The 23,035-nt window shown below is 34.1% G+C and overlaps 1 protein-coding gene across 1 annotated transcript in view; it reads right to left on the bottom strand.

Annotated features, from left to right (window-relative positions):
* LOC117329458 (cubilin-like) overlaps positions 1 to 22,713 on the bottom strand; it is a 52,134-nt gene extending 29,421 nt beyond the window's left edge. The window contains exons 1-9 of the mRNA XM_033887410.1: positions 22,644 to 22,713; positions 19,841 to 19,911; positions 19,304 to 19,549; positions 19,055 to 19,156; positions 17,464 to 17,658; positions 16,387 to 16,506; positions 14,347 to 14,580; positions 12,589 to 12,687; positions 11,400 to 11,506 (exon numbers count right to left, since the gene is read on the bottom strand). Coding sequence (XP_033743301.1) covers positions 11,400 to 11,506; positions 12,589 to 12,687; positions 14,347 to 14,580; positions 16,387 to 16,506; positions 17,464 to 17,658; positions 19,055 to 19,156; positions 19,304 to 19,549; positions 19,841 to 19,907 — 1,170 coding nt within the window. The 5' untranslated portion in view covers positions 19,908 to 19,911; positions 22,644 to 22,713. The remainder of the gene's footprint in view (positions 1 to 11,399; positions 11,507 to 12,588; positions 12,688 to 14,346; positions 14,581 to 16,386; positions 16,507 to 17,463; positions 17,659 to 19,054; positions 19,157 to 19,303; positions 19,550 to 19,840; positions 19,912 to 22,643) is intronic.
* Positions 22,714 to 23,035: the final 322 nt, after the last annotated feature.

Genomic DNA, 23,035 nt, shown 5'->3' with positions numbered 1-23,035 from the left:
TAGTGTTAGGTTTGGGGATGTAGATATTTTAGTGTTAGGTTTGGGGATGTAGATATTTTAGTGTTAGGTTTGGGGATGTAGATATTTTAGTGTTAGGTTTGGGGATGTAGATATTTTAGTGTTAGGTTTTGGGATCTAGATATTTATTGTTAGGTTTGGTGATGTAGATATTTCATTGTTAGGTTTGGGGATGTAGATATTTTAGTGTTATGTTTGGGGATGTAGATATTTTAGTGTTAAGCTTGGGGATCTAGATATTTTAGTGTTAGGTTTGGGGATCTAGATATTTTAGGGTTAAGTTTGGGGATGTAGATATTTATTGTTAGGTTTGGGGATCTAGATATTTTAGTGTTAGGTTTGGGGATGTAGATATTTTAGTGTTAAGTTTGGGGATGTAGATATTTTAGTGTTAGGTTTGGGGATCTAGATATTTTAGTGTTAGGTTTGGGGATCTAGATATTTTAGTGTTAGGTTTGGGGATGTAGATATTTTAGTGTTAGGTTTTGGGATCTAGATATTTTAGTGTTAGGTTTGGTGATGTAGATATTTTAGTGTTAGGTTTGGTGATGTAGATATTTTAGTGTTAGGTTTGGTGATGTAGATATTTTAGTGTTCAGTTTTGGGATGTAGATATTTTAGTGTTAAGTTTTGGGATCTAGATATTTTAGTGTTAGGTTTTGGGATCTAGATATTTTAGTGTTAGGTTTGGTGATGTAGATATTTTAGTGTTAGGTTTGGTAATGTAGATACTTTAGTGTTAAGTCAGGGGATCTAGATATTTTAGTGTTAGGTTTGGGGATGTAGATATTTTAGTGTTAGGTTTGGGGATGTAGATATTTTAGTGTTAAGTTTGGTGATCTAGATATTTTAGTGTTGGGTTTGGGGATGTAGATAGTTTAGTGTTAGGTTTGGGGATGTAGATATTTTAGTGTTAGGTTTGGGGATGTAGATATTTTAGTGTTAGGTTTGGGGATGTAGATATTTTAGTGTTAAGTTTGGTGATCTAGATATTTTAGTGTTGGGTTTGGGGATCTAGATAGTTTAGTGTTAGGTTTGGGGATGTAGATATTTTAGTGTTAGGTTTGGGGATGTAGATATTTTAGTGTTAGGTTTGGGGATGTAGATATTTTAGTGTTAGGTTTTGGGATCTAGATATTTATTGTTAGGTTTGGTGATGTAGATATTTCATTGTTAGGTTTGGGGATGTAGATATTTTAGTGTTAAGCTTGGGGATGTAGATATTTTAGTGTTAGGTTTGGGGATGTAGATATTTTAGTGTTAAGCTTGGGGATCTAGATATTTTAGAGTTAGGTTTGGGGATGTAGATATTTAGTGTTAGGTTTTGGGATCTAGATATTTTAGTGTTAGGTTTGGGGATCTAGATATTTTAGTGTTAGGTTTTGGGATCTAGATTAATGCAAAATCTGTTGCCCTTCCTCTAAGGATCAAATTTAGTTCAAATCCATTCAATATTTTATGAAAAGCAGTGATTTAAAGGGCTTACCCCTATTGCCCCCCCCCCCCCCTTTTTTTTTTTTAGCTTATAAAGAACTTGAACTTGATGAATTATAAAGAGGGGATAACTCTTGTGATAAATAGAAAAATGACAATAATGTAACGTATTGTTTTTATCATGGCGAGGTCATGTTCTTTCATATTATGATATTTATCATAAGCTAGTATCACTGCAAGAAAGGTAATATGATTTCAAAAAAATGTTCAAATTTCCCCTTTTTTATGAAATAAAAATACCAACACAAATTGAAATTATTACCTTTCTGTAAAAATTGCATGTTTTTTTCTCAGAAATGTCTAGATATTGAGGCAATTAGCATGGAAAAGCAAAGTAACTTTTTGCAACCAAGCAAATGGTGATGCAAACATTACTTATGTCAATTTTCATTACAATCAATTCATTATTTTTTGACTGTGTTGTATCCCATGTATGATCTCAAACTTTACTTACAAATCTGGACAGTAAATAGAATTCATTACAATATAAATGCTGTATTCTGTGCTTCAAATGTATTTCTTATTTTATTTATTACTCACTTTTCTTAATTAATTATATAAATGGAAATGAATGATCATACTATCTCAGTTTTTATTTTAAATCTTTTTGAAATAAATCTCAACAGAGCTTATCACCAAGACACGGTACAGTACATTAATGATGAGATAATATTTTCATTTTCTTGGGAAAGCATCTTTTCCGAAAAATCTCGGATATATGATTTAAACTACATATTATGTACATAATATTTGCAAGTCCTCTGTCTGTCTTTCTGATTGAGGTGTTCAGAAAGGTATTAGATGTTCAGAAAGGTATTAGATGTTCAGAAAGGTATTAGATGTTCAGAAAGGTATTAGATGTTCAGAAAGGTATGTTCAGAAAGGTATGTTCAGAAAGGTATTCTCTTCAAAGCTTTGTTGTTATTTGTGTGTATATGTTTGTGAGGTGAAATAAGACTTTACTATTGGTGAAATGACAGGTGAAATAAGACTTTACTATTGGTGACATGACAGGTGAAATAAGACTTTACTATTGGTGAAATGACAGGTGAAATAAGACTTTACTATTGGTGACATGACAATAGACTCTCTAGATCTATGTAAAGTAGTACCACATCAGGCACTAGTTTAGAAATTAACTAATGCTGTATATCTTTTTACAGATTGTCGTATCAGAGAAAGTGTACGCAGACATCGCCAAATCTCTTCCTCTCCAGTATCTTCCCAAATCCGTAAGCGCCTGGAGGAACGCATCAGTATCTATGAGTGGGTCCGGGAGGCTTACGACGAGTACCGCCATGTCAAGTGGGTCACAATCCAGCAGGTGATCTTCACCATGTTTAATGGTTTCTACATCCCCCAGACCATCAACAGCATCATCTCCATAGCAACACACCATCTGTATAGCGGCACTGCACATGACAGTATGGAGTTGGACAGCGATGATGACGAGGGCGAGGACGAGGACGAGGAAATGGAAGTGATGCCATCTATGGACAGCTCCTTTGTGTCATTTTCGGGTGATAGATTTGGGTGATTTAAAAACTGTGGTAGGGGTTTTAGTCATATCAGTGCAGTGACTGTCAGAACAGTGACTATATGAGTGCAATGTCATGTCAGGATGTTGGGACATTTTAGTGCAATAACTGTGCCAGGACGTCGGCCAATTTCTAATGAACTGAATGAAAGTTACTAACAGGCCACTCAAATATCTTATAAACCTGGTTATACATGGCTGATGAGACAGTATCTGGATAACAAGTAGATGGAGATCAGTCAGTGTTCATATGAACTGAAGAAAATTATCACATTTTTAGAAAATTATCACAATTTTAGAAAATTATCACCTTTCTTAGAGAAACATGTGTAGCTATGGTCTATTTGGGATTTTTTTATTTGAAAATATGAAGATCAATATTCCAAGGTGTGTTTTTATGCTAGTGTAATTTTTTTTAATAATCTTTACTTTATTACAAATATTTTTGTATCATCAGGACTTGTGTTATCATAAATGTGCTTTTTTACCACAATAGACTATTTTGTATGATAAATGCTTTTCTACCATCAGGACATGTTTTATTATAAATGGTTTTTGTTTCCTCAAGATTATTTAAAGATCAATTTATTTTGTATCAGGATTATTGTTATAATTCTTATAACTGTTGTTTTCTTATTGTCACGATTAATGATATAAATTGTCAATATATTTTTATCATCATATATAAAATTGTTTTGCTACTACAAAGGTGAATTTTGATGTCATGATTATGTTTTATCGATGTATTTCACATAATTAACAATTGATATAACGGGATATTTAGTGCTGTAGTATATAACTATATATAGCCCTCCTTGTTTTTGTCTTTTTTGGTGAACTCAATGTTTGTGTGTAACCCCACTCACTGTGTGGTACTGTTTGTGTGTAACCCCACTCACTGTGTGGTACTGTTTGTGTTAAACCCCACTCACTGTGTGGTACTGTTTGTGTTAAACCCCACTCACTGTGTGGTATTGTTTGTGTGTAACCCCACTCACTGTGTGGTACTGTTTGGGTGTAACCCCACTCACTGTGTGGTACTGTTTGGGTGTAACCCCACTCACTGTGTGGTACTGTTTGTGTGTAACCCCACTCACTGTGTGGTACTGTTTATGTTAAACCCCACTCACTGTGTGGTACTGTTTGTGTGTAACCCCACTCACTGTGTGGTATTGTTTGTGTGTAACCCCACTCACTGTGTGGTACTGTTTGGGTGTAACCCCACTCACTGTGTGGTACTGTTTGTGTGTAACCCCACTCACTGTGTGGTATTGTTTGTGTGTAACCCCACTCACTGTGTGGTATTGTTTGTGTGTAACCCCACTCACTGTGTGGTTTTGTTTGTATGTAACCTCACTCACTGTGTGGTACTGTTTGTGTTAAACCCCACTCACTGTGTGGTACTGTTTGTATTAAACCCCACTCACTGTGTGATACTGTTTGTGTTAAGTGTCATTCATTGTGTGTTACATCCTCAATACTCAATGCTTTATGTTTAACTTTTTTCTCTCTACATCCCTTGAATATGTCATGAAAAACCTGAAGGCCTAGTAACTGCCACCTTGTAGATAAAACAAAAGATTTATTTGATCCTTTGTCCAAACAAATGAACAATTGAACTTAATTGACTCTGCTATCTTCAAAATGCATCAGCTTTGTGATTGGTCAGTTTCCTTACACCAATCAAATAGCTAGTTGTACAATTTGGCTTTGACATATTCCAGGGGTGCAGAGGGCGAAAGTGAATGGAACCTCTCGATTATCGAAGATATGTGTGGTGCTTTTTAAAATGTTTTAAGGTAGACTGAAAAATTATCAGTCAGCAACTGCACATTTATCTATGTTTATATTTATTTGACAAAGAATGTTATACTTTATATGTTCATACTCAATGTCTTCAGATATAGTCTAGTCTATAAGATACACTTTATTAGATAATAGTAACGTATATTATGTGTAGCCCAGCAAGTTGTGTTCTTGATGTGATGTTCTAGTGCTCTGTACATTTTCCAATAAACTATAATTGTTTTAATTTGTGGTTTTTGTTTCTAACGATGTCAACTGTTGTACATTAAATATCAGACATTAATTACAAAAAGAACTTCTTTGAGAAGGTTTACGAAATATTCATGAAACTTTCCTGATCTGAGCATGAAAAAACATTTAGCATCACTGGTCATTCGAGTAAGTTTGGCTTAAAAAGTTTTGCCTAAAGTTGAAACAAAGTGGTCCGATTAAATTGTAGTATCTTAAATTACTCGAAGGAAAGGGCTAAGATTATAACAAAATTTGAACTTGCCCATTAGACAAGAAGTCATCAATATTTACTTGCCCAAAGATCAGATCTGCTGGCCTCTCGCCATCAGACATGGGTTTTTTCTCACCCTTGAATTGGCGATATTTAATTAATTTTTAAACTATAAACTTAAAGATATCAATTCCCCCACTTCCATGTGACCTTCACATAAAGTTTGACAAAAAATCATGAAGGAATGAAGTTGGTTAATTGTTTCGGATGAGATAGAGACAGGATGGACATGGGCAACACTATATGCACTCCAATATATGGTGGGCCATAAAAATATCATTGGCTACCAGTTCATGATCTGAAATTTCTCTGGAATGTTGCAGCCATTTCATATATTCAATGAGAAATGCAGAAATGTATCAGTGGTGTTTTGTTTGCTTTGTTGATAATGTAAAAAGGTAAGTTAGATTACAAGGCCTGACAGGCGTCTTTTTGCCCAAACAAACACCTCACAATGAAGAGAGAGGATGGACAGTTCATCTTTAGAGTAAACAAATTACAGGTATATATATATAACTAAACTCACCCTGTCATCAGGTATATATATATATAACCAAACTCACCCTGTCATCAGGTATATATATATATAACCAAACTTACCCTGTCATCAGGTATATATATATATAACCAAACTCACCCTGTCATCAGGTATATATATATATAACTAAACTCACCCTGTCATCAGGTATATATATATATACTGTAAACGTACATATTTTAGCGGTAATTTTATTTTAGCGCTTTTTGCGCTGGAAGCCTTGCGCTAAATTATGATTGCGCTAATTACTTTTTGTACGTTCCATTTCTATAGAAAGTTCTGTGGATGCGCTAATTCATCATTGCGCTAACTGGCTGAAATCTGCAAATGCGCTAAAATTTGATTGCGCTAAAATAAGTACGTTTACAGTAACCAAACTCACCCTGTCATCAGGTATATATATATATAACTAAACTCAACCTGTCATCAGGTATATATATATAACCAAACTCACCCTGTCATCAGGTATATATATATATATAACCAAACTCACCCTGTCATCAGGTATATAGATATATAACCAAACTCACCCTGTCATCAGGTATATATATATATAACTAAACTCACCCTGTCATCAGGTATATATATATATAACTAAACTCACCCTGTCATCAGGTATATATATATATAACTAAACTCACCCTGTCATCAGGTATATATATATATATATAACCAAACTCACCCTGTCATCAGGTATATAGATATATAACTAAACTCACCCTGTCATCAGGTATATATATATATAACTAAACTCACCCTGTCATCAGGTATATAGATATACAGTCAAACCTGCCTTAGCGACCACCTGAATTAAACGACTTCCTTTCATATGCGACCGTATTTTTTCCTCCCAACGTTATTTACTATACTAGTGACCTGAATTAAGCGACTACCTGTCAGACGCGACTAACGACCGTCATTTCCGTTTCCCAAATGCTGAAAAGCGACTTTTTTCAGCGACTTTCCGAGTTTTAAAACGGAAGCAGAAGTCATAATCAAGAAGAAACCGGACGAACTTATCTGCTTTTAAAGATTAAAAAATACTTCAGAAATGCATGAAATGTCTTATTCTGTCTCAAAAAATGTACTGAATTGATTATATTTGCTCTGATAACACCCAAAAACGAACGAAACTGTATTTTACTTCTAAAGAATGAAAGAAGGAGATGGGATATGGCGAAAAAACGTCCTCGCCATTCAGACGATTTTCACGAAATTTTGATAGATAGAAATACAAACATTTGCTTGGGAAGTATGCAAAAAGAGTGAACAAACAGTCAACTTACTGTTTAACTGGAATTTATGTTCTTTTTGAGACATTAGGACAGATATTTGCAAGTTAAAAACGTCTCCATCGTTATGAAGGAAATGCAGTTACGTGACTAATAATCTGGACGGAAGTCCGGACCAGGAATTCAGGAATGCAAAAAAAAAAAAAAAAGTTTTTTTTTTTTTTTTGGAAATGTATCCGGCACTGGAAATAATCAAATTAGCCATTCAAACTCTTTGATTATTTTTTGTTTTTAAAAATATTTATTTTTTATTGTAACATGCTAAAATAATTTAAATATAATTATATATATATCAATGAAAATAAAAGAAACTTAATTAAATTTATAAAAACAGATACATGTATTGTACTTCATATGTAGAAATGGGGATATTTTTATATATTGTTCATTATTATAAGCATTTTATTTCATAAAGTGAATAGTGATTTTTCTTTTTTTTTTTTTCTTTTTTTTTCTTTCTTTCGTTTTCCTCAAGAAGTCTCTTACAGATTTGATTATATACACAATCTTAATTGATGACTGAGGTAATTCCTTTTCATATATGTACTAATACTTGTAGCTGATAAATTTTACATATGTGGCAGAATAATTATGAACTTTACTTTTCGGGTCATTTTCTTTGAACCTGGATTAAGAGACCACCTGTCATATGTGACCTTTTTTAATGACTCCCTTGGAAGGTCACATATGACAGGTTTGACTGTATAACTAAACTCACCCTGTCATCAGGTATATAGATATATAACTAAACTCACCCTGTCATCAGGTATATATATATATAACTAAACTCACCCTGTCATCAGGTATATAGATATATAACTAAACTCACCCTGTCATCAGGTATATATATATATAACCAAACTCACCCTGTCATCAGGTATATAGATATATAACTAAACTCACCCTGTCATCAGGTATATATATATATAACTAAACTCACCCTGTCATCAGGTATATATATATATATATAACCAAACTCACCCTGTCATCAGGTATATAGATATATAACTAAACTCACCCTGTCATCAGGTATATATATATATAACTAAACTCACCCTGTCATCAGGTATATAGATATATAACTAAACTCACCCTGTCATCAGGTATATAGATATATAACTAAACTCACCCTGTCATCAGGTATATAGATATATAACTAAACTCACCCTGTCATCAGGTATATAGATATATAACTAAACTCACCCTGTCATCAGGTATATATATATATAACTAAACTCACTCTGTCATCAGGTATATATATATATAACCAAACTCACCCTGTCATCAGGTATATATATATATAACCAAACTCACCCTGTCATCAGGTATATATATATATAACCAAACTCACCCTGTCATCAGGTATATAGATATATAACTAAACTCACCCTGTCATCAGGTATATAGATATATAACTAAACTCACCCTGTCATCAGGTATATATATATATAACTAAACTCACTCTGTCATCAGGTATATATATATATAACTAAACTCACCCTGTCATCAGGTATATATATATATATAACCAAACTCACCCTGTCATCAGGTATATAGATATATAACCAAACTCACCCTGTCATCAGGTATATATATATAACTAAACTCACCCTGTCATCAGGTATATATATATATAACCAAACTCACCCTGTCATCAGGTATATAGATATATAACTAAACTCACCCTGTCATCAGGTATATAGATATATAACCAAACTCACCCTGTCATCAGGTATATATATATATAACTAAACTCACCCTGTCATCAGGTATATATATATATAACCAAACTCACCCTGTCATCAGGTATATATATAACCAAACTCACCCTGTCATCAGGTATATATATATATAACTAAACTCACCCTGTCATCAGGTATATATATATATAACCAAACTCACCCTGTCATCAGGTATATAGATATATAACCAAACTCACCCTGTCATCAGGTATATATATATATATAACCAAACTCACCCTGTCATCAGGTATATATATATATAACTAAACTCACCCTGTCATCAGGTATATAGATATATAACCAAACTCACCCTGTCATCAGGTATATAAATATATAACCAAACTCACCCTGTCATCAGGTATATATATATATAACCAAACTCACCCTGTCATCAGGTATATAGATATATAACCAAACTCACCCTGTCATCAGGTATATAGATATATATAACCACACTCACCCTGTCATCAGGTATATATATATATATAACTAAACTCACCCTGTCATCAGGTATATAAATATATAACCAAACTCACCCTGTCATCAGGTATATATATATATAACTAAACTCACCCTGTCATCAGGTATATATATATATAACCAAACTCACCCTGTCATCAGGTATATAGATATATAACTAAACTCACCCTGTCATCAGGTATATATATATATAACCAAACTCACCCTGTCATCAGGTATATAGATATATATAACCAAACTCACCCTGTCATCAGGTATATAGATATATAACTAAACTCACCCTGTCATCAGGTATATAGATATATAACTAAACTCACCCTGTCATCAGGTATATATATATATAACTAAACTCACTCTGTCATCAGGTATATATATATATAACCAAACTCACCCTGTCATCAGGTATATATATATATAACCAAACTCACCCTGTCATCAGGTATATATATATATAACCAAACTCACCCTGTCATCAGGTATATAGATATATAACTAAACTCACCCTGTCATCAGGTATATAGATATATAACTAAACTCACCCTGTCATCAGGTATATATATATATAACTAAACTCACTCTGTCATCAGGTATATATATATATAACTAAACTCACCCTGTCATCAGGTATATATATATATATAACCAAACTCACCCTGTCATCAGGTATATAGATATATAACCAAACTCACCCTGTCATCAGGTATATATATATATAACTAAACTCACCCTGTCATCAGGTATATATATATATAACCAAACTCACCCTGTCATCAGGTATATAGATATATAACTAAACTCACCCTGTCATCAGGTATATAGATATATAACCAAACTCACCCTGTCATCAGGTATATATATATATAACTAAACTCACCCTGTCATCAGGTATATATATATATAACCAAACTCACCCTGTCATCAGGTATATATATAACCAAACTCACCCTGTCATCAGGTATATATATATATAACTAAACTCACCCTGTCATCAGGTATATATATATATAACCAAACTCACCCTGTCATCAGGTATATAGATATATAACCAAACTCACCCTGTCATCAGGTATATATATATATATAACCAAACTCACCCTGTCATCAGGTATATATATATATAACTAAACTCACCCTGTCATCAGGTATATAGATATATAACCAAACTCACCCTGTCATCAGGTATATAAATATATAACCAAACTCACCCTGTCATCAGGTATATATATATATAACCAAACTCACCCTGTCATCAGGTATATAGATATATAACCAAACTCACCCTGTCATCAGGTATATAGATATATATAACCACACTCACCCTGTCATCAGGTATATATATATATATAACTAAACTCACCCTGTCATCAGGTATATAAATATATAACCAAACTCACCCTGTCATCAGGTATATATATATATAACTAAACTCACCCTGTCATCAGGTATATATATATATAACCAAACTCACCCTGTCATCAGGTATATAGATATATAACTAAACTCACCCTGTCATCAGGTATATATATATATAACCAAACTCACCCTGTCATCAGGTATATAGATATATATAACCAAACTCACCCTGTCATCAGGTATATATATATATAACTAAACTCACCCTGTCATCAGGTATATAAATATATAACCAAACTCACCCTGTCATCAGGTATATATATATATAACTAAACTCACCCTGTCATCAGGTATATATATATATAACCAAACTCACCCTGTCATCAGGTATATAGATATATAACTAAACTCACCCTGTCATCAGGTATATATATATATAACCAAACTCACCTTGTCATCAGGTATATAGATATATATAACCAAACTCACCCTGTCATCAGGTATATATATATATAACCAAACTCACCCTGTCATCAGGTATATAGATATATAACTAAACTCACCCTGTCATCAGGTATATATATATATAACTAAACTCACCCTGTCATCAGGTATATAGATATATAACTAAACTCACCCTGCCATCCGGTACTGTCACCAGGAAGTACACCGAGTTATTGTTAGTGAAGTGTGAGGCGTCCAGACTGAGTTTCCCACTGCCATGGTAACGCCCTGCTCCTCCTCCTGTCCAATAGGAAATTTAAAAAATGTTATCCATTAATGTTAATTTGTATAAGTTAATCAACCTACCCATTTTATCAGATTCAGAATCATATGACTAAGAGTACACAGACAGTCAGAACTACTTATGTCATAAACTTACCATATTTTGATAGCCAAATTATACAATTACAACAGGTTTGGTGACTTACAAGCATAAGTAAGAGAAGGAATGGTAGTTAATTAAATACTCAGTAAACAATTACAACTGTATGAGAAATAATAAAATACATAACCCTTTGAATAATCAAGTTAACCAACAGAATCAGCTTGTCTTTAGTTAATAATACTACAAAGACAGCTATATACATTGGGTACATATGATTCACCATGGATCATTACTTGTTTCTTGATCTGCTCTCATGTGGCATTAAATCTAGGTATGAAATATCATTTGCTAAAAGACATTGATATTTTATGAGTACTTTTTTTTCTGATTGATAATCAGCCTTTATAACTTTCCCTAAATTGATACATGAATTATCTGTCCTTACATTGAGGTTGTAACTCATTATGATTCATTGTCATCATTTATCTTTTTGATGTGCAGAGTTATCTGCCCTTACCTTGGTGTTAATTAAACACAACACTCCCCATGTAGAGTTATCTGTCCTTACCTTGGTGTTGATTAAACACAACACTTCCCATGTAGAGTTATCTGTCCTTACCTTGGTGTTAATTAACCATAAAACTCCTCATACAGAGTTATCTGTCCTTACCTTGGTGTTAATTAACCATAAAACTCCTCATACAGAGTTATCTGTCCTTACCTTGGTGTTAATTAACCATAAAACTCTCCATACAGAGTTATCTGTCCTTACCTTGGTGTTAATTAACCATAAAACTCTCCATGCAGAGTTATCTGTCCTTACCTTGATGTTAATTAACCATAAAACTCACCATGTAGAGTTATCTGTCCTTACCTTGATGTTAATTAACCATAAAACTCCTCATGTTGAACCCTTACCTTAGATTCTAGTTATCTGCCCTTACCTTGTGGTTTAAAATCTAGGTTCACAGAACTATATACAGTTATCTGCTCTTACCTTGTGGTTTAAAATCTAGGTTCACAGTACTTTTTTGCAGACTTTTCTCCAATCTGATCTGTATAAATAGTTTGTTTCCACTGGTTACAATCAGCTGACCTGTACAAAATTGATAAAAAAAATCACCATTTAATCCAAAAATAGCATTTTAAGAGCTAAACTATCACCATACAACTACCATCATCCAACATGCCCAGCAAAACACCAGAACCCTAAAACCAATATAATCTGAGAAACAGACCTAAACTCTACATTTTAATGCAAGTCCAATGAAAGTGTGATAATTATGTAAAAGGGAATAACCTAGAATTCGCAGTATAAACTACATACTTTGTAAAGTGTGATAATTATGTAAAAGGGAATAACCTAGCATTCGCAGTATAAACTACATACTTTGTAAAGTGTGATAATTATGTAAAAGGGAATAACCTAGAATTCGCAGTATAAACTACATACATTGTAAAGTGTGATAATTATGTAAAAGGGAATAACCTAGAATTCGCAGTATAAACTACATACTTTGTAAAGTGTGATAATTATGTAAAAGGGAATAACCTAGCATTCGCAGTATAAACTACATACTTTGTAAAGTGTGATAATTATGTAAAAGGGAATAACCTAGAATTCGCAGTATAAACTACATACTTTGGAAAGTGTGATAATTATGTAAAAGGGAATAACCTAGAATTCGCAGTATAAACTACATACTTTGTAAAGTGTGATAATTATGTAAAAGGGAATAACCTAGCATTCGCAGTATAAACTACATACTTTGTAAAGTGTGATAATTATGTAAAAGGGAATAACCTAGAATTCGCAGTATAAACTACATACTTTGTAAAGTGTGATAATTATGTAAAAGGGAATAACCTAGAATTCGCAGTATAAACTACATACTTTGTAAAGTGTGATAATTATGTAAAAGGGAATAACCTAGCATTCGCAGTATAAACTACATACTTTGTAAAGTGTGATAATTATGTAAAAGGGAATAACCTAGAATTCGCAGTATAAACTACATACTTTGGAAAGTGTGATAATTATGTAAAAGGGAATAACCTAGAATTCGCAGTATAAACTACATACTTTGTAAAGTGTGATAATTATGTAAAAGGGAATAACCTAGCATTCGCAGTATAAACTACATACTTTGGAAAGTGTGATAATTATGTAAAAGGGAATAACCTAGAATTCGCAGTATAAACTACATACTTTGTAAAGTGTGATAATTATGTAAAAGGGAATAACCTAGAATTCGCAGTATAAACTACATACTTTGTAAAGTGTGATAATTATGTAAAAGGGAATAACCTAGAATTCGCAGTATAAACTACATACTTTGTAAAGTGTGATAATTATGTAAAAGGGAATAACCTAGAATTCGCAGTATAAACTACATACATTGTAAAGTGTGATAATTATGTAAAAGGGAATAACCTAGCATTCGCAGTATAAACTACATACTTTGTAAAGTGTGATAATTATGTAAAAGGGAATAACCTAGCATTCGCAGTATAAACTACATACATTGTAAAGTGTGATAATTATGTAAAAGGGAATAACCTAGAATTCGCAGTATAAACTACATACATTGTAAAGTGTGATAATTATGTAAAAGGGAATAACCTAGCATTCGCAGTATAAACTACATACTTTGTAAAGTGTGATAATTATGTAAAAGGGAATAACCTAGAATTCGCAGTATAAACTACATACTTTGTAAACTATGAAAATTATAACAAGGTTATAATATCTCACCACTCTGGCTGCTGGAGAGGAGGGTAGATATTTCTTGAGAGGCTTGACTGCCTCCATCTCGTAATATGACAGAATTACTTCCCCCTGGCAGCACAAGGTCCTGTACTATTGTCACCAGTGTGGTATTTATAGGTGCAGTAACAATTACCAGGCAATCGAGAGGAAGGCTTTGGTCAGAGGGAAGGGTGAAATGGTACGGCAGGCTGTCATTGAAATTAACCTTCCTGGTACAGCCTGAAATCATATACACAGATCTATATCATAGACATTCAATATGTAGGAATTAGAGAGATTTATATTACAGACATTCAATATGTAGGAACTACCGTGAGATTTATATCATAGACATTCAATATGTAGGACCTACAGAGATTTATATTACAGACATTCAATATGTAGGAGCTACAGAGATTTATATTACAGACATTCAATATGTAGGACCTACAGAGATTTATATTACAGACATTCAATATGTAGGAACAACAGAGATTTATATTACAGACATTCAATATGTAGGACCTACAGAGATTTATATTACAGACATTCAATATGTAGGACCTACAGAGATTTATATTGCAGACATTCAATATGTAGGACCTACAGAGATTTATATTACAGACATTCAATATGTAGGACCTACAGAGATTTATATCATAGACAATCAATATGTAGGACCTACAGAGATTTATATTACAGACATTCAATATGTTGGAACTACAGAGATTTATATTACAGACATTCAATATGTAGGACCTACAGAGATTTATATTACAGACATTCAATATGTAGGACCTACAGAGATTTATATTACAGACATTCAATATGTAGGAACTACAGAGATTTATATTACAGTCATTCAATATGTAGGACCTACAGAGATTTTTATATCACAGACAATCAATATGTAGGACCTACAGAGATTTATATTACAGACATTCAATATGTTGGAACTACAGAGATTTATATTACAGACATTCAATATGTAGGACCTACAGAGATTTATATTACAGACATTCAATATGTAGGACCTACAGAGATTTATATTACAGACATTCAATATGTAGGACCTACAGAGATTTATATTACAGACATTCAATATGTAGGACCTACAGAGATTTATATTACAGACATTCAATATGTAGGAACAACAGAGATTTATATTACAGACATTCAATATGTAGGACCTACAGAGATTTATATTACAGACAATCAATATGTAGGACCTACAGAGATTTATATTACAGACATTCAATATGTAGGAACTACAGAGATTTATATTACAGACATTCAATAGGTAGGACCTACAGAGATTTATATTACAGACATTCAATATGTAGGACCTACAGAGATTTATATCACAGACATTCAATATGTAGGACCTACAGAGATTTATATTACAGACATTCAATAGGTAGGACCTACAGAGATTTATATCACAGACATTCAATATGTAGGACCTACAGAGATTTATATTACAGACATTCAATAGGTAGGACCTACAGAGATTTATATTACAGACATTCAATATGCAGGACCTACAGAGATTTATATTACAGACATTCAATATGTAGGACCTACAGAGATTTATATTACAGACATTCAATATGTAGGACCTACAGAGATTTATATTACAGACATTCAATATGTAGGACCTACAGAGATTTATATTACAGACATTCAATACGTAGGACCTACAGAGATTTATATTACAGACATTCAATAGGTAGGACCTACAGAGATTTATATTACAGACATTCAATATGTTATTATAGTATATTATCTTTTTTCATATGTCACTAACGTCATACAACTATTGTACACACTGGAGTGTTTTTCCTTGGCCAGTTAGAACATAGGCAATGACATTACTGGTACATCATAAACTGAAAATGGTGCAAAAAGCAAAAAAATGGCTCACAAAAATAAAAATATACAGACTTGTTTCATAAAACCTCATATGAAACTCATTTAATATCCTCTATACATTCGTATACAAAAATTTACTGATAGTAAATAGGCCCAGATAACATTGTGTTTTACCAGGATCTGCCTCCGTCATAAAGGCCTTAAAATGCTGTAGAGCCGAGTTGTTATTCAGGGCTATGGTAAGAGACAGGTTTCCAGTGGTGCCAAGCAGAAGGTCATCAGGTAGAATAATGCCTGTAAAAGAAAACAAGAGGCCCAAGGGCCTTAACAGTCATCTGACTATAAATTAAAGACCCTTATACTATTGTATATGTAGTATGCATTCTCTGTAGCGAGTATAGTGGCACTGTTGGCACTGTTGGCCATTCGGGTCAGATGACCTAAAAAGGGCATGGAGGCAAGGTTATAACCATATTAACTGTGAAATACTTTACCAGTTTACTACCAGTACTTAAGACTCATATCTATTACTCTGAGAGTGTGGTATGATATTTACACTGTACCTGTGAGTGTGGTATTACATTTACACTGTACCTGTGAGAGTGTGGTATATTTACACTGTACCTGTGAGAGTGTGTTGTAAGATATTTACACTGTATCTGTGAGAGTGTGGTATGATATTTACACTGTACTTGTGAGAGTGTGTTATTATATTTATACTACCTGTGAGAGTGTGGTATGATATTTACACTGTACCTGTGAGAGTGTGGTATGATATTTACACTGTACCTGTGAGAGTGTGGTATGATATTTACACTGTACCTGTGAGAGTGTGGTATGATATTTACACTGTACCTGTGAGATTGTGGTATTATATTTATACTGTACCTGTGAGAGTGTGGTATTATATTTACACTGTACCTGTGAGAGTGTGGTATGATATTTACACTGTACCTGTGAGAGTGTGGTATGATATTTACACTGTACCTGTGAGAGTGTGGTATGATATTTACACTGTACCTGCGAGAGTGTGGTATTATATTTACACTGTATCTGCGAGAGTGTGGTATGATATTTACACTGTACCTGCGAGAGTGTGGTATTATATTTACACTGTATCTGCGAGAGTGTGGTATGATATTTACACTGTACCTGCGAGAGTGTGGTATTATATTTACACTGTATCTGCGAGAGTGTGGTATTATATTTACACTATACCTGTCAGATTGTGGTATTATATTTACACTATACCTGTGAGACTGTGGCTGATATTGCCGTTCTGGACGAGGAGAGAACCTTTCACAAGACTGAAGTCTGTAAAAGACATAACAGAGGTCCTCCTGTCTGATGGCAATGTCATTTGATAGACACAAGTCACTGGACCTGTCCCAGGCAGATAAACAGGGGAGACAATCGGCCTTGCCCATTCCACTCGATTGGTACATTCTGTAATATGATTTATTAATCAACCAATTATTAAACTATTGATTTAAACAGACACATCAAATTTTTTTCTGACATATTTTTGATTGATTTGAATATTTGCTATAAAACGAGGCAATACAGCAAACATTTATCACATTGCTGAAGGTAATGGTATGCTAGTTCTAATACTGAAGCCATTTTTCGAGGTTTAATTCCTTAAGGAAAATAAAAACAACTGATTTGTTCAATCAAATAGTGTTAATTAAAGATTTTTTTACACAACAAAAACAGAAATACGTTTTGTTTATTCACATATAACAGTTACTGGTAGGTAAAACCTTCATTACGTGACCACCAAAAGTATGGTCGAACTTTGACATCTCAAGGCTAGTGAGGTCATGAAATAAATTAACCAAGTATATTATGAATATTTCCTTTGATCATGACTTAAGCAGGATCTTTGAGATATCAGAATTCAACATAACTTTAAGTTTGAATGTATCCTGGTATAACTTTCTGGACAACAGTGTTCAGCCTACATAAAACGAAATTCTACCATGTTTGCTATGTAACGCCAGTTTTGATTGGTTTAAAACCATGTATTATTTTCCAATAACCCACGTTCGTGCCAATAATACACGGTAGTAAGTCACGGCTGTTACAATTTTATATATCCAATATTCACACATTTTATAAAAGGTTACTATAGCCGAGTGGGCTAATGGGTTAGTCTTTAAATAATTTTTTATCACGATGCGAGTTCGAATCCTACGGAGGCCCCCCCCCCCTTTTTATTTTTTTTAAATTTTGTTTTTATCCTTTTTTTTCAAAATCAATGCCATATGATAGATGCTCTTGATCGTAGTACTGTATTGCCTGTATATTTCATCAACAAATAATGCAATACTCCAGAAATAAATTACAAGGTTTTCTCGGGGTTTCTTTGCTTTTTTCTATTAGAAAGAGGTCGATCTCAGAACTAAACAGTACATGGTAGAATAGAAATAATCAACTTTGACTCGTGTATTGTTGCAGGATATACAACTCGGACTCGGATATTTTGCAATTTTAATTAATAACTCAGGCCTGTGGCCTTCGTTATTAATTTAATTGCAAAATATCCTCGTCCTCGTTGTATATCCTGCAACAATACACGAATCATCGTTAATTATTTCTTAAGTAACTTCTGGACAACAGCATTCATCCTATATAAAATGAAAGTAACTTCTGGACAACATGCAGTGTTCAGCCTATATAAAATGAAAGTAACTTCTGGACAACAGTGTTCAGCCTATATAAAATGAAAGTAACTTCTGGACAACATGCAGTGTTCAGCCTATATAAAATGAAAGTAACTTCTGGACAACAGTGTTCAGTCTATATAAAATGAAAGTAACTTCTATTCAAACCCACGTACCGTCTGCGTTGTAGGTGACATGTAGGGATCCCTGAGTTGTATTTTTATTATGAAAGACAATAGATGTCACTTTGTCTGCAGAGATCACAAGTTCTTCTGAAACTGTAAATAAAAGACAGATTGTCATGATAAATATATAGAGGGTACATAATCATAACATCTGAAGGGTTTTAACATGAGATACAGTTACAGCTGATTTTCTTTTAAATGAAAATACAGAAAATAGAAAAAACATGTCACCAGCCTTACCTGTATCACCAGCTTTGTATGTCTTAATGACTGTAGCCTTGGTACTGTTGGACTGGTAGTGGCCGGAGTAGACCGTGACAGTGCTGTTAGTGGTAGGGAGGCTGAAACTAACATAGAGGTTTGTACTGGTGTTTTTATCACTCTTTATGTACCACACACACGTCTGGTTAGAGATGGCCGAGAAGTTCACCGAGATAGGTGTCTCCACTGTGGTGTTGTACTGACCTCCACAGGCATCCAAAAACACTGTCAGGACAAAATAATATCGATAAAACATAGAATGTGGCCAATGAATTACTAAATTCTTTTTTGCTGTTGTTTGTAGAAATATTATTGTCTTCAAAATTACATGCAAAAATTACAAAGGTGTGTGAATCACATGATTTTTAATAGTTTTTAAGATACTTTTAGTTTTTAGATATAAGAAATGCGAAAGAAATTGCAATGATAACATTATGCATATGCACACCTCTTTTGTATTGTGTTTGTTAATTAAGGGATATAAAAACCAAAAGTTGAGCTACTAGAAAGACCTACCTGATTCTGACAGGGTGACTATTGCCAGGCAAACTCCTACCAGTATCAAAACACTTCCTTTCTTCATGATGCTACAATCAGAAATAAACCATATATATATACGGACCTGAAACCTAATCAATAAATCATGTCTCTCACAATGATTAGACGTCCCGTCATGTACATTTCAATAAAGTTTTGTAGCTGCTGCATGTTTATAGGTAGCACGTACACCAGTCAACAGTATATAAGAGATAGCCTGGGCAAAATCAAATAATCTTAATGCTTAGTAACACAGAATTTGACAATACCCAGGCGAATTTATATTATAGTTGGCCTGATACACTGATGCTGTGTGCCATCAGTATACACTGATGCTGTGTGCCATCAGTATACACTTATACATACAGGGTGCCATCAGTATATACTGATACATACAGGGTGCCATCAGTATATACTGATATATACAGGGTGCCATCAGTATATACTGATATATACAGGGTGCCATCAGTATATACTGATATATACAGGGTGCCATCAGTATATACTGATATATACAGGGTGCCATCAGTATACACTGATACATACAGGGTGTCATCATACACTGATACATACAGGGTGCCATCAGTATATACTGATATATACAGGGTGCCATCAGTATATACTGATATATACAGGGTGCCATCAGTATATACCAATATATACAGGGTGCCATCAGTATACACTGATACAAACAGTGCCATCAGTATATACTGATACATACAGGGTGCCATCAGTATACACTGATACAAACAAGGTGCCATCAGCATACACTGATATATACAAGGTGCCATCAGTATATACCAATACATACAGGGTGCCATCAGTATATACTGATATATACAGGGTGCCATCAGTATATACTGATATATACAGGGTGCCATCAGTATATACCAATATATACAGGGTGCCATCAGTATATACCAATATATACAGGGTGCCATAAGCATACACTGATATATACAGGGTGCCATCAGCATACACTGATACAAACAGTGCCATAAGCATACACTGATACATACAGGGTGCCATCAGCATACACTGATACATACAGGGTGCCATCAGCATACACTGATACTGAGTGCCATCAGCATATACTGATACAAACAGTGCCATAAGCATACACTGATACATACAGGGTGCCATCAGCATACACTGATACATACAGGGTGCCATTAGCATACACTGATACATACAGGGTGCCATCATCATAAACTGATACATACAGGGAGTGCCATCAGCATTCACTGATACATACAGGGTGCCATCAGTATATACTGGTACATACAGGGTGTCATCATACACTGATACATACAGGGTGCCATCAGCATACACTGAAAGACAGTGTCATCAGCATACACTGATACATACAGTGCCATCAGCATACACTGATACTGAGTGCCATCAGCATACACTGATACATACAGGGTGCCATCAGCAAACACTGATACTGAGTGCCATCAGCATACACTGATACAGAGTGCCATCAGCATACACTGATACAGAGTGCCAACAGCATACACTGATACAGGGTGCCATTAGCATACACTGATACTGAGTGCCATCAGCATACACTGATAAAGCAAGCAATCAGCTTATACTGATACAACACGTCATCAGCATATACTGAAAGACAGTGTCATCAGCATACACTGGTACAGAGTGCCATCAAAATATTTAGCTCACCTGGTCTTAAAGAATGACAGAATTTGGTCCACTTTTAGTATGAACCACTGTTGCGAGAGACAGCTTAAAAAGTAGGAAAATATTTGAAACATAACTTAAATGAGATTATTTTGTCATGATTACGAAAATATCTAGGTTAGCGCCCGTGCAGGCCCTCTCAGACTTTGGGCCTCTTCTGTTTTTTATTTGGCCCGACACCTGACAGCAGTGCATAGCAGCGAAGCAGAGTGTGATTTGCATGGAGACAGTGGTACAGTTAGACCATTACTGATGTTAAAGCACTCCCAGTAACCAGTCCACGCTAGCAATCCCAACAAATATACCCCCCTAATACCCAAAATGTATCAGAAAAATTACCCCCCTAATACCCAAAATGTATCAGAAAAATTAACTCTACCAACAGTATAACACATCTATAGAGTTTACAAAATAAAATTACCCACTCCAAATACTTAAGTCAAGTTGAAACAAGCATTGGGCTGAACACCTTGAACAAGTTTATATCCAGTGCACTACCTATAACTAACTGTAAATATTGTGATATACAAAATATCCCACATGTGCAACCATGCATGCATGAAATTTGAGTCGACATTACCGTTATCAAGATTGATGTGTCATAAAAGCTAAGAATCTTGTGTGGATGTGACAACCATAACAGTCACTCAATAAGGAAATAGATATCATTATTAAGGAAGTATATAATAGACATGTCAGCCAATTAAAAACATGCAGGCACAGTGACAAAGTAACAGACGAGTCGTCAATAATCTGGTGTACAAGTTACATCTAGCTAAAATATTACAAAAGAAGTAGTCATGGTGAACGCGTTATATACTAAGCGATAATGGTTGTCTGATGCTAATCATTGGTTGTTACGTCATAGTCACAAGCTGTCTGGTCAAGGACGCTAACATAGTAGGTAAACAACCTTCTTCAGGAAGTTTGCAAATTGATGCACGCGCGGCTATCTGACAAAATGTACATATCTATCCATAAATATCGGTCATAGATATGTAATAGATATTACGAACATGGATAGCATTTCTATAGCAAAGTATTACGCCATTGCAACGTAGGAAACTATTGAAATACTTACAACCGTCGTCCTGTTGGCGATCACCGGCTACTTTCAGTTTGGGAAACCCCCAGAGTAACCTGAATTACTCCGTTGTCGTGGTACATTATCTACATATAGCAGTTTGAAGTGCGTTAACCTTTTACTAAACCGAACACACCAGGAAAAATAGCGATTCGACGCGCGTATGCTCACTAAGCATGGATGATAAATTAATGATTTCTATACAAAATATCTTATCTTATTTTTTTTTAAATGCCAAACGACACATGTTCCATAATTTTTGTCATAAAATTATTCCCTGACCCCTACCGGTAAATTATTGAAACACATGAAAAGATCGATCTATGGCGATTTCAATCACTTAGCCAGGGACGTCCATAGCATTTACTCAACTTTTTAGATTAGTGGAA

The sequence above is a fragment of the Pecten maximus genome, chromosome 6, assembly GCF_902652985.1.
Source record: "Pecten maximus chromosome 6, xPecMax1.1, whole genome shotgun sequence".
NCBI classification, from domain to species: Eukaryota; Metazoa; Mollusca; class Bivalvia; order Pectinida; family Pectinidae; genus Pecten; species Pecten maximus.
Note: the sequence above shows the minus strand (reverse complement) of the source record. Positions and strands in the feature narration are given on the sequence as shown.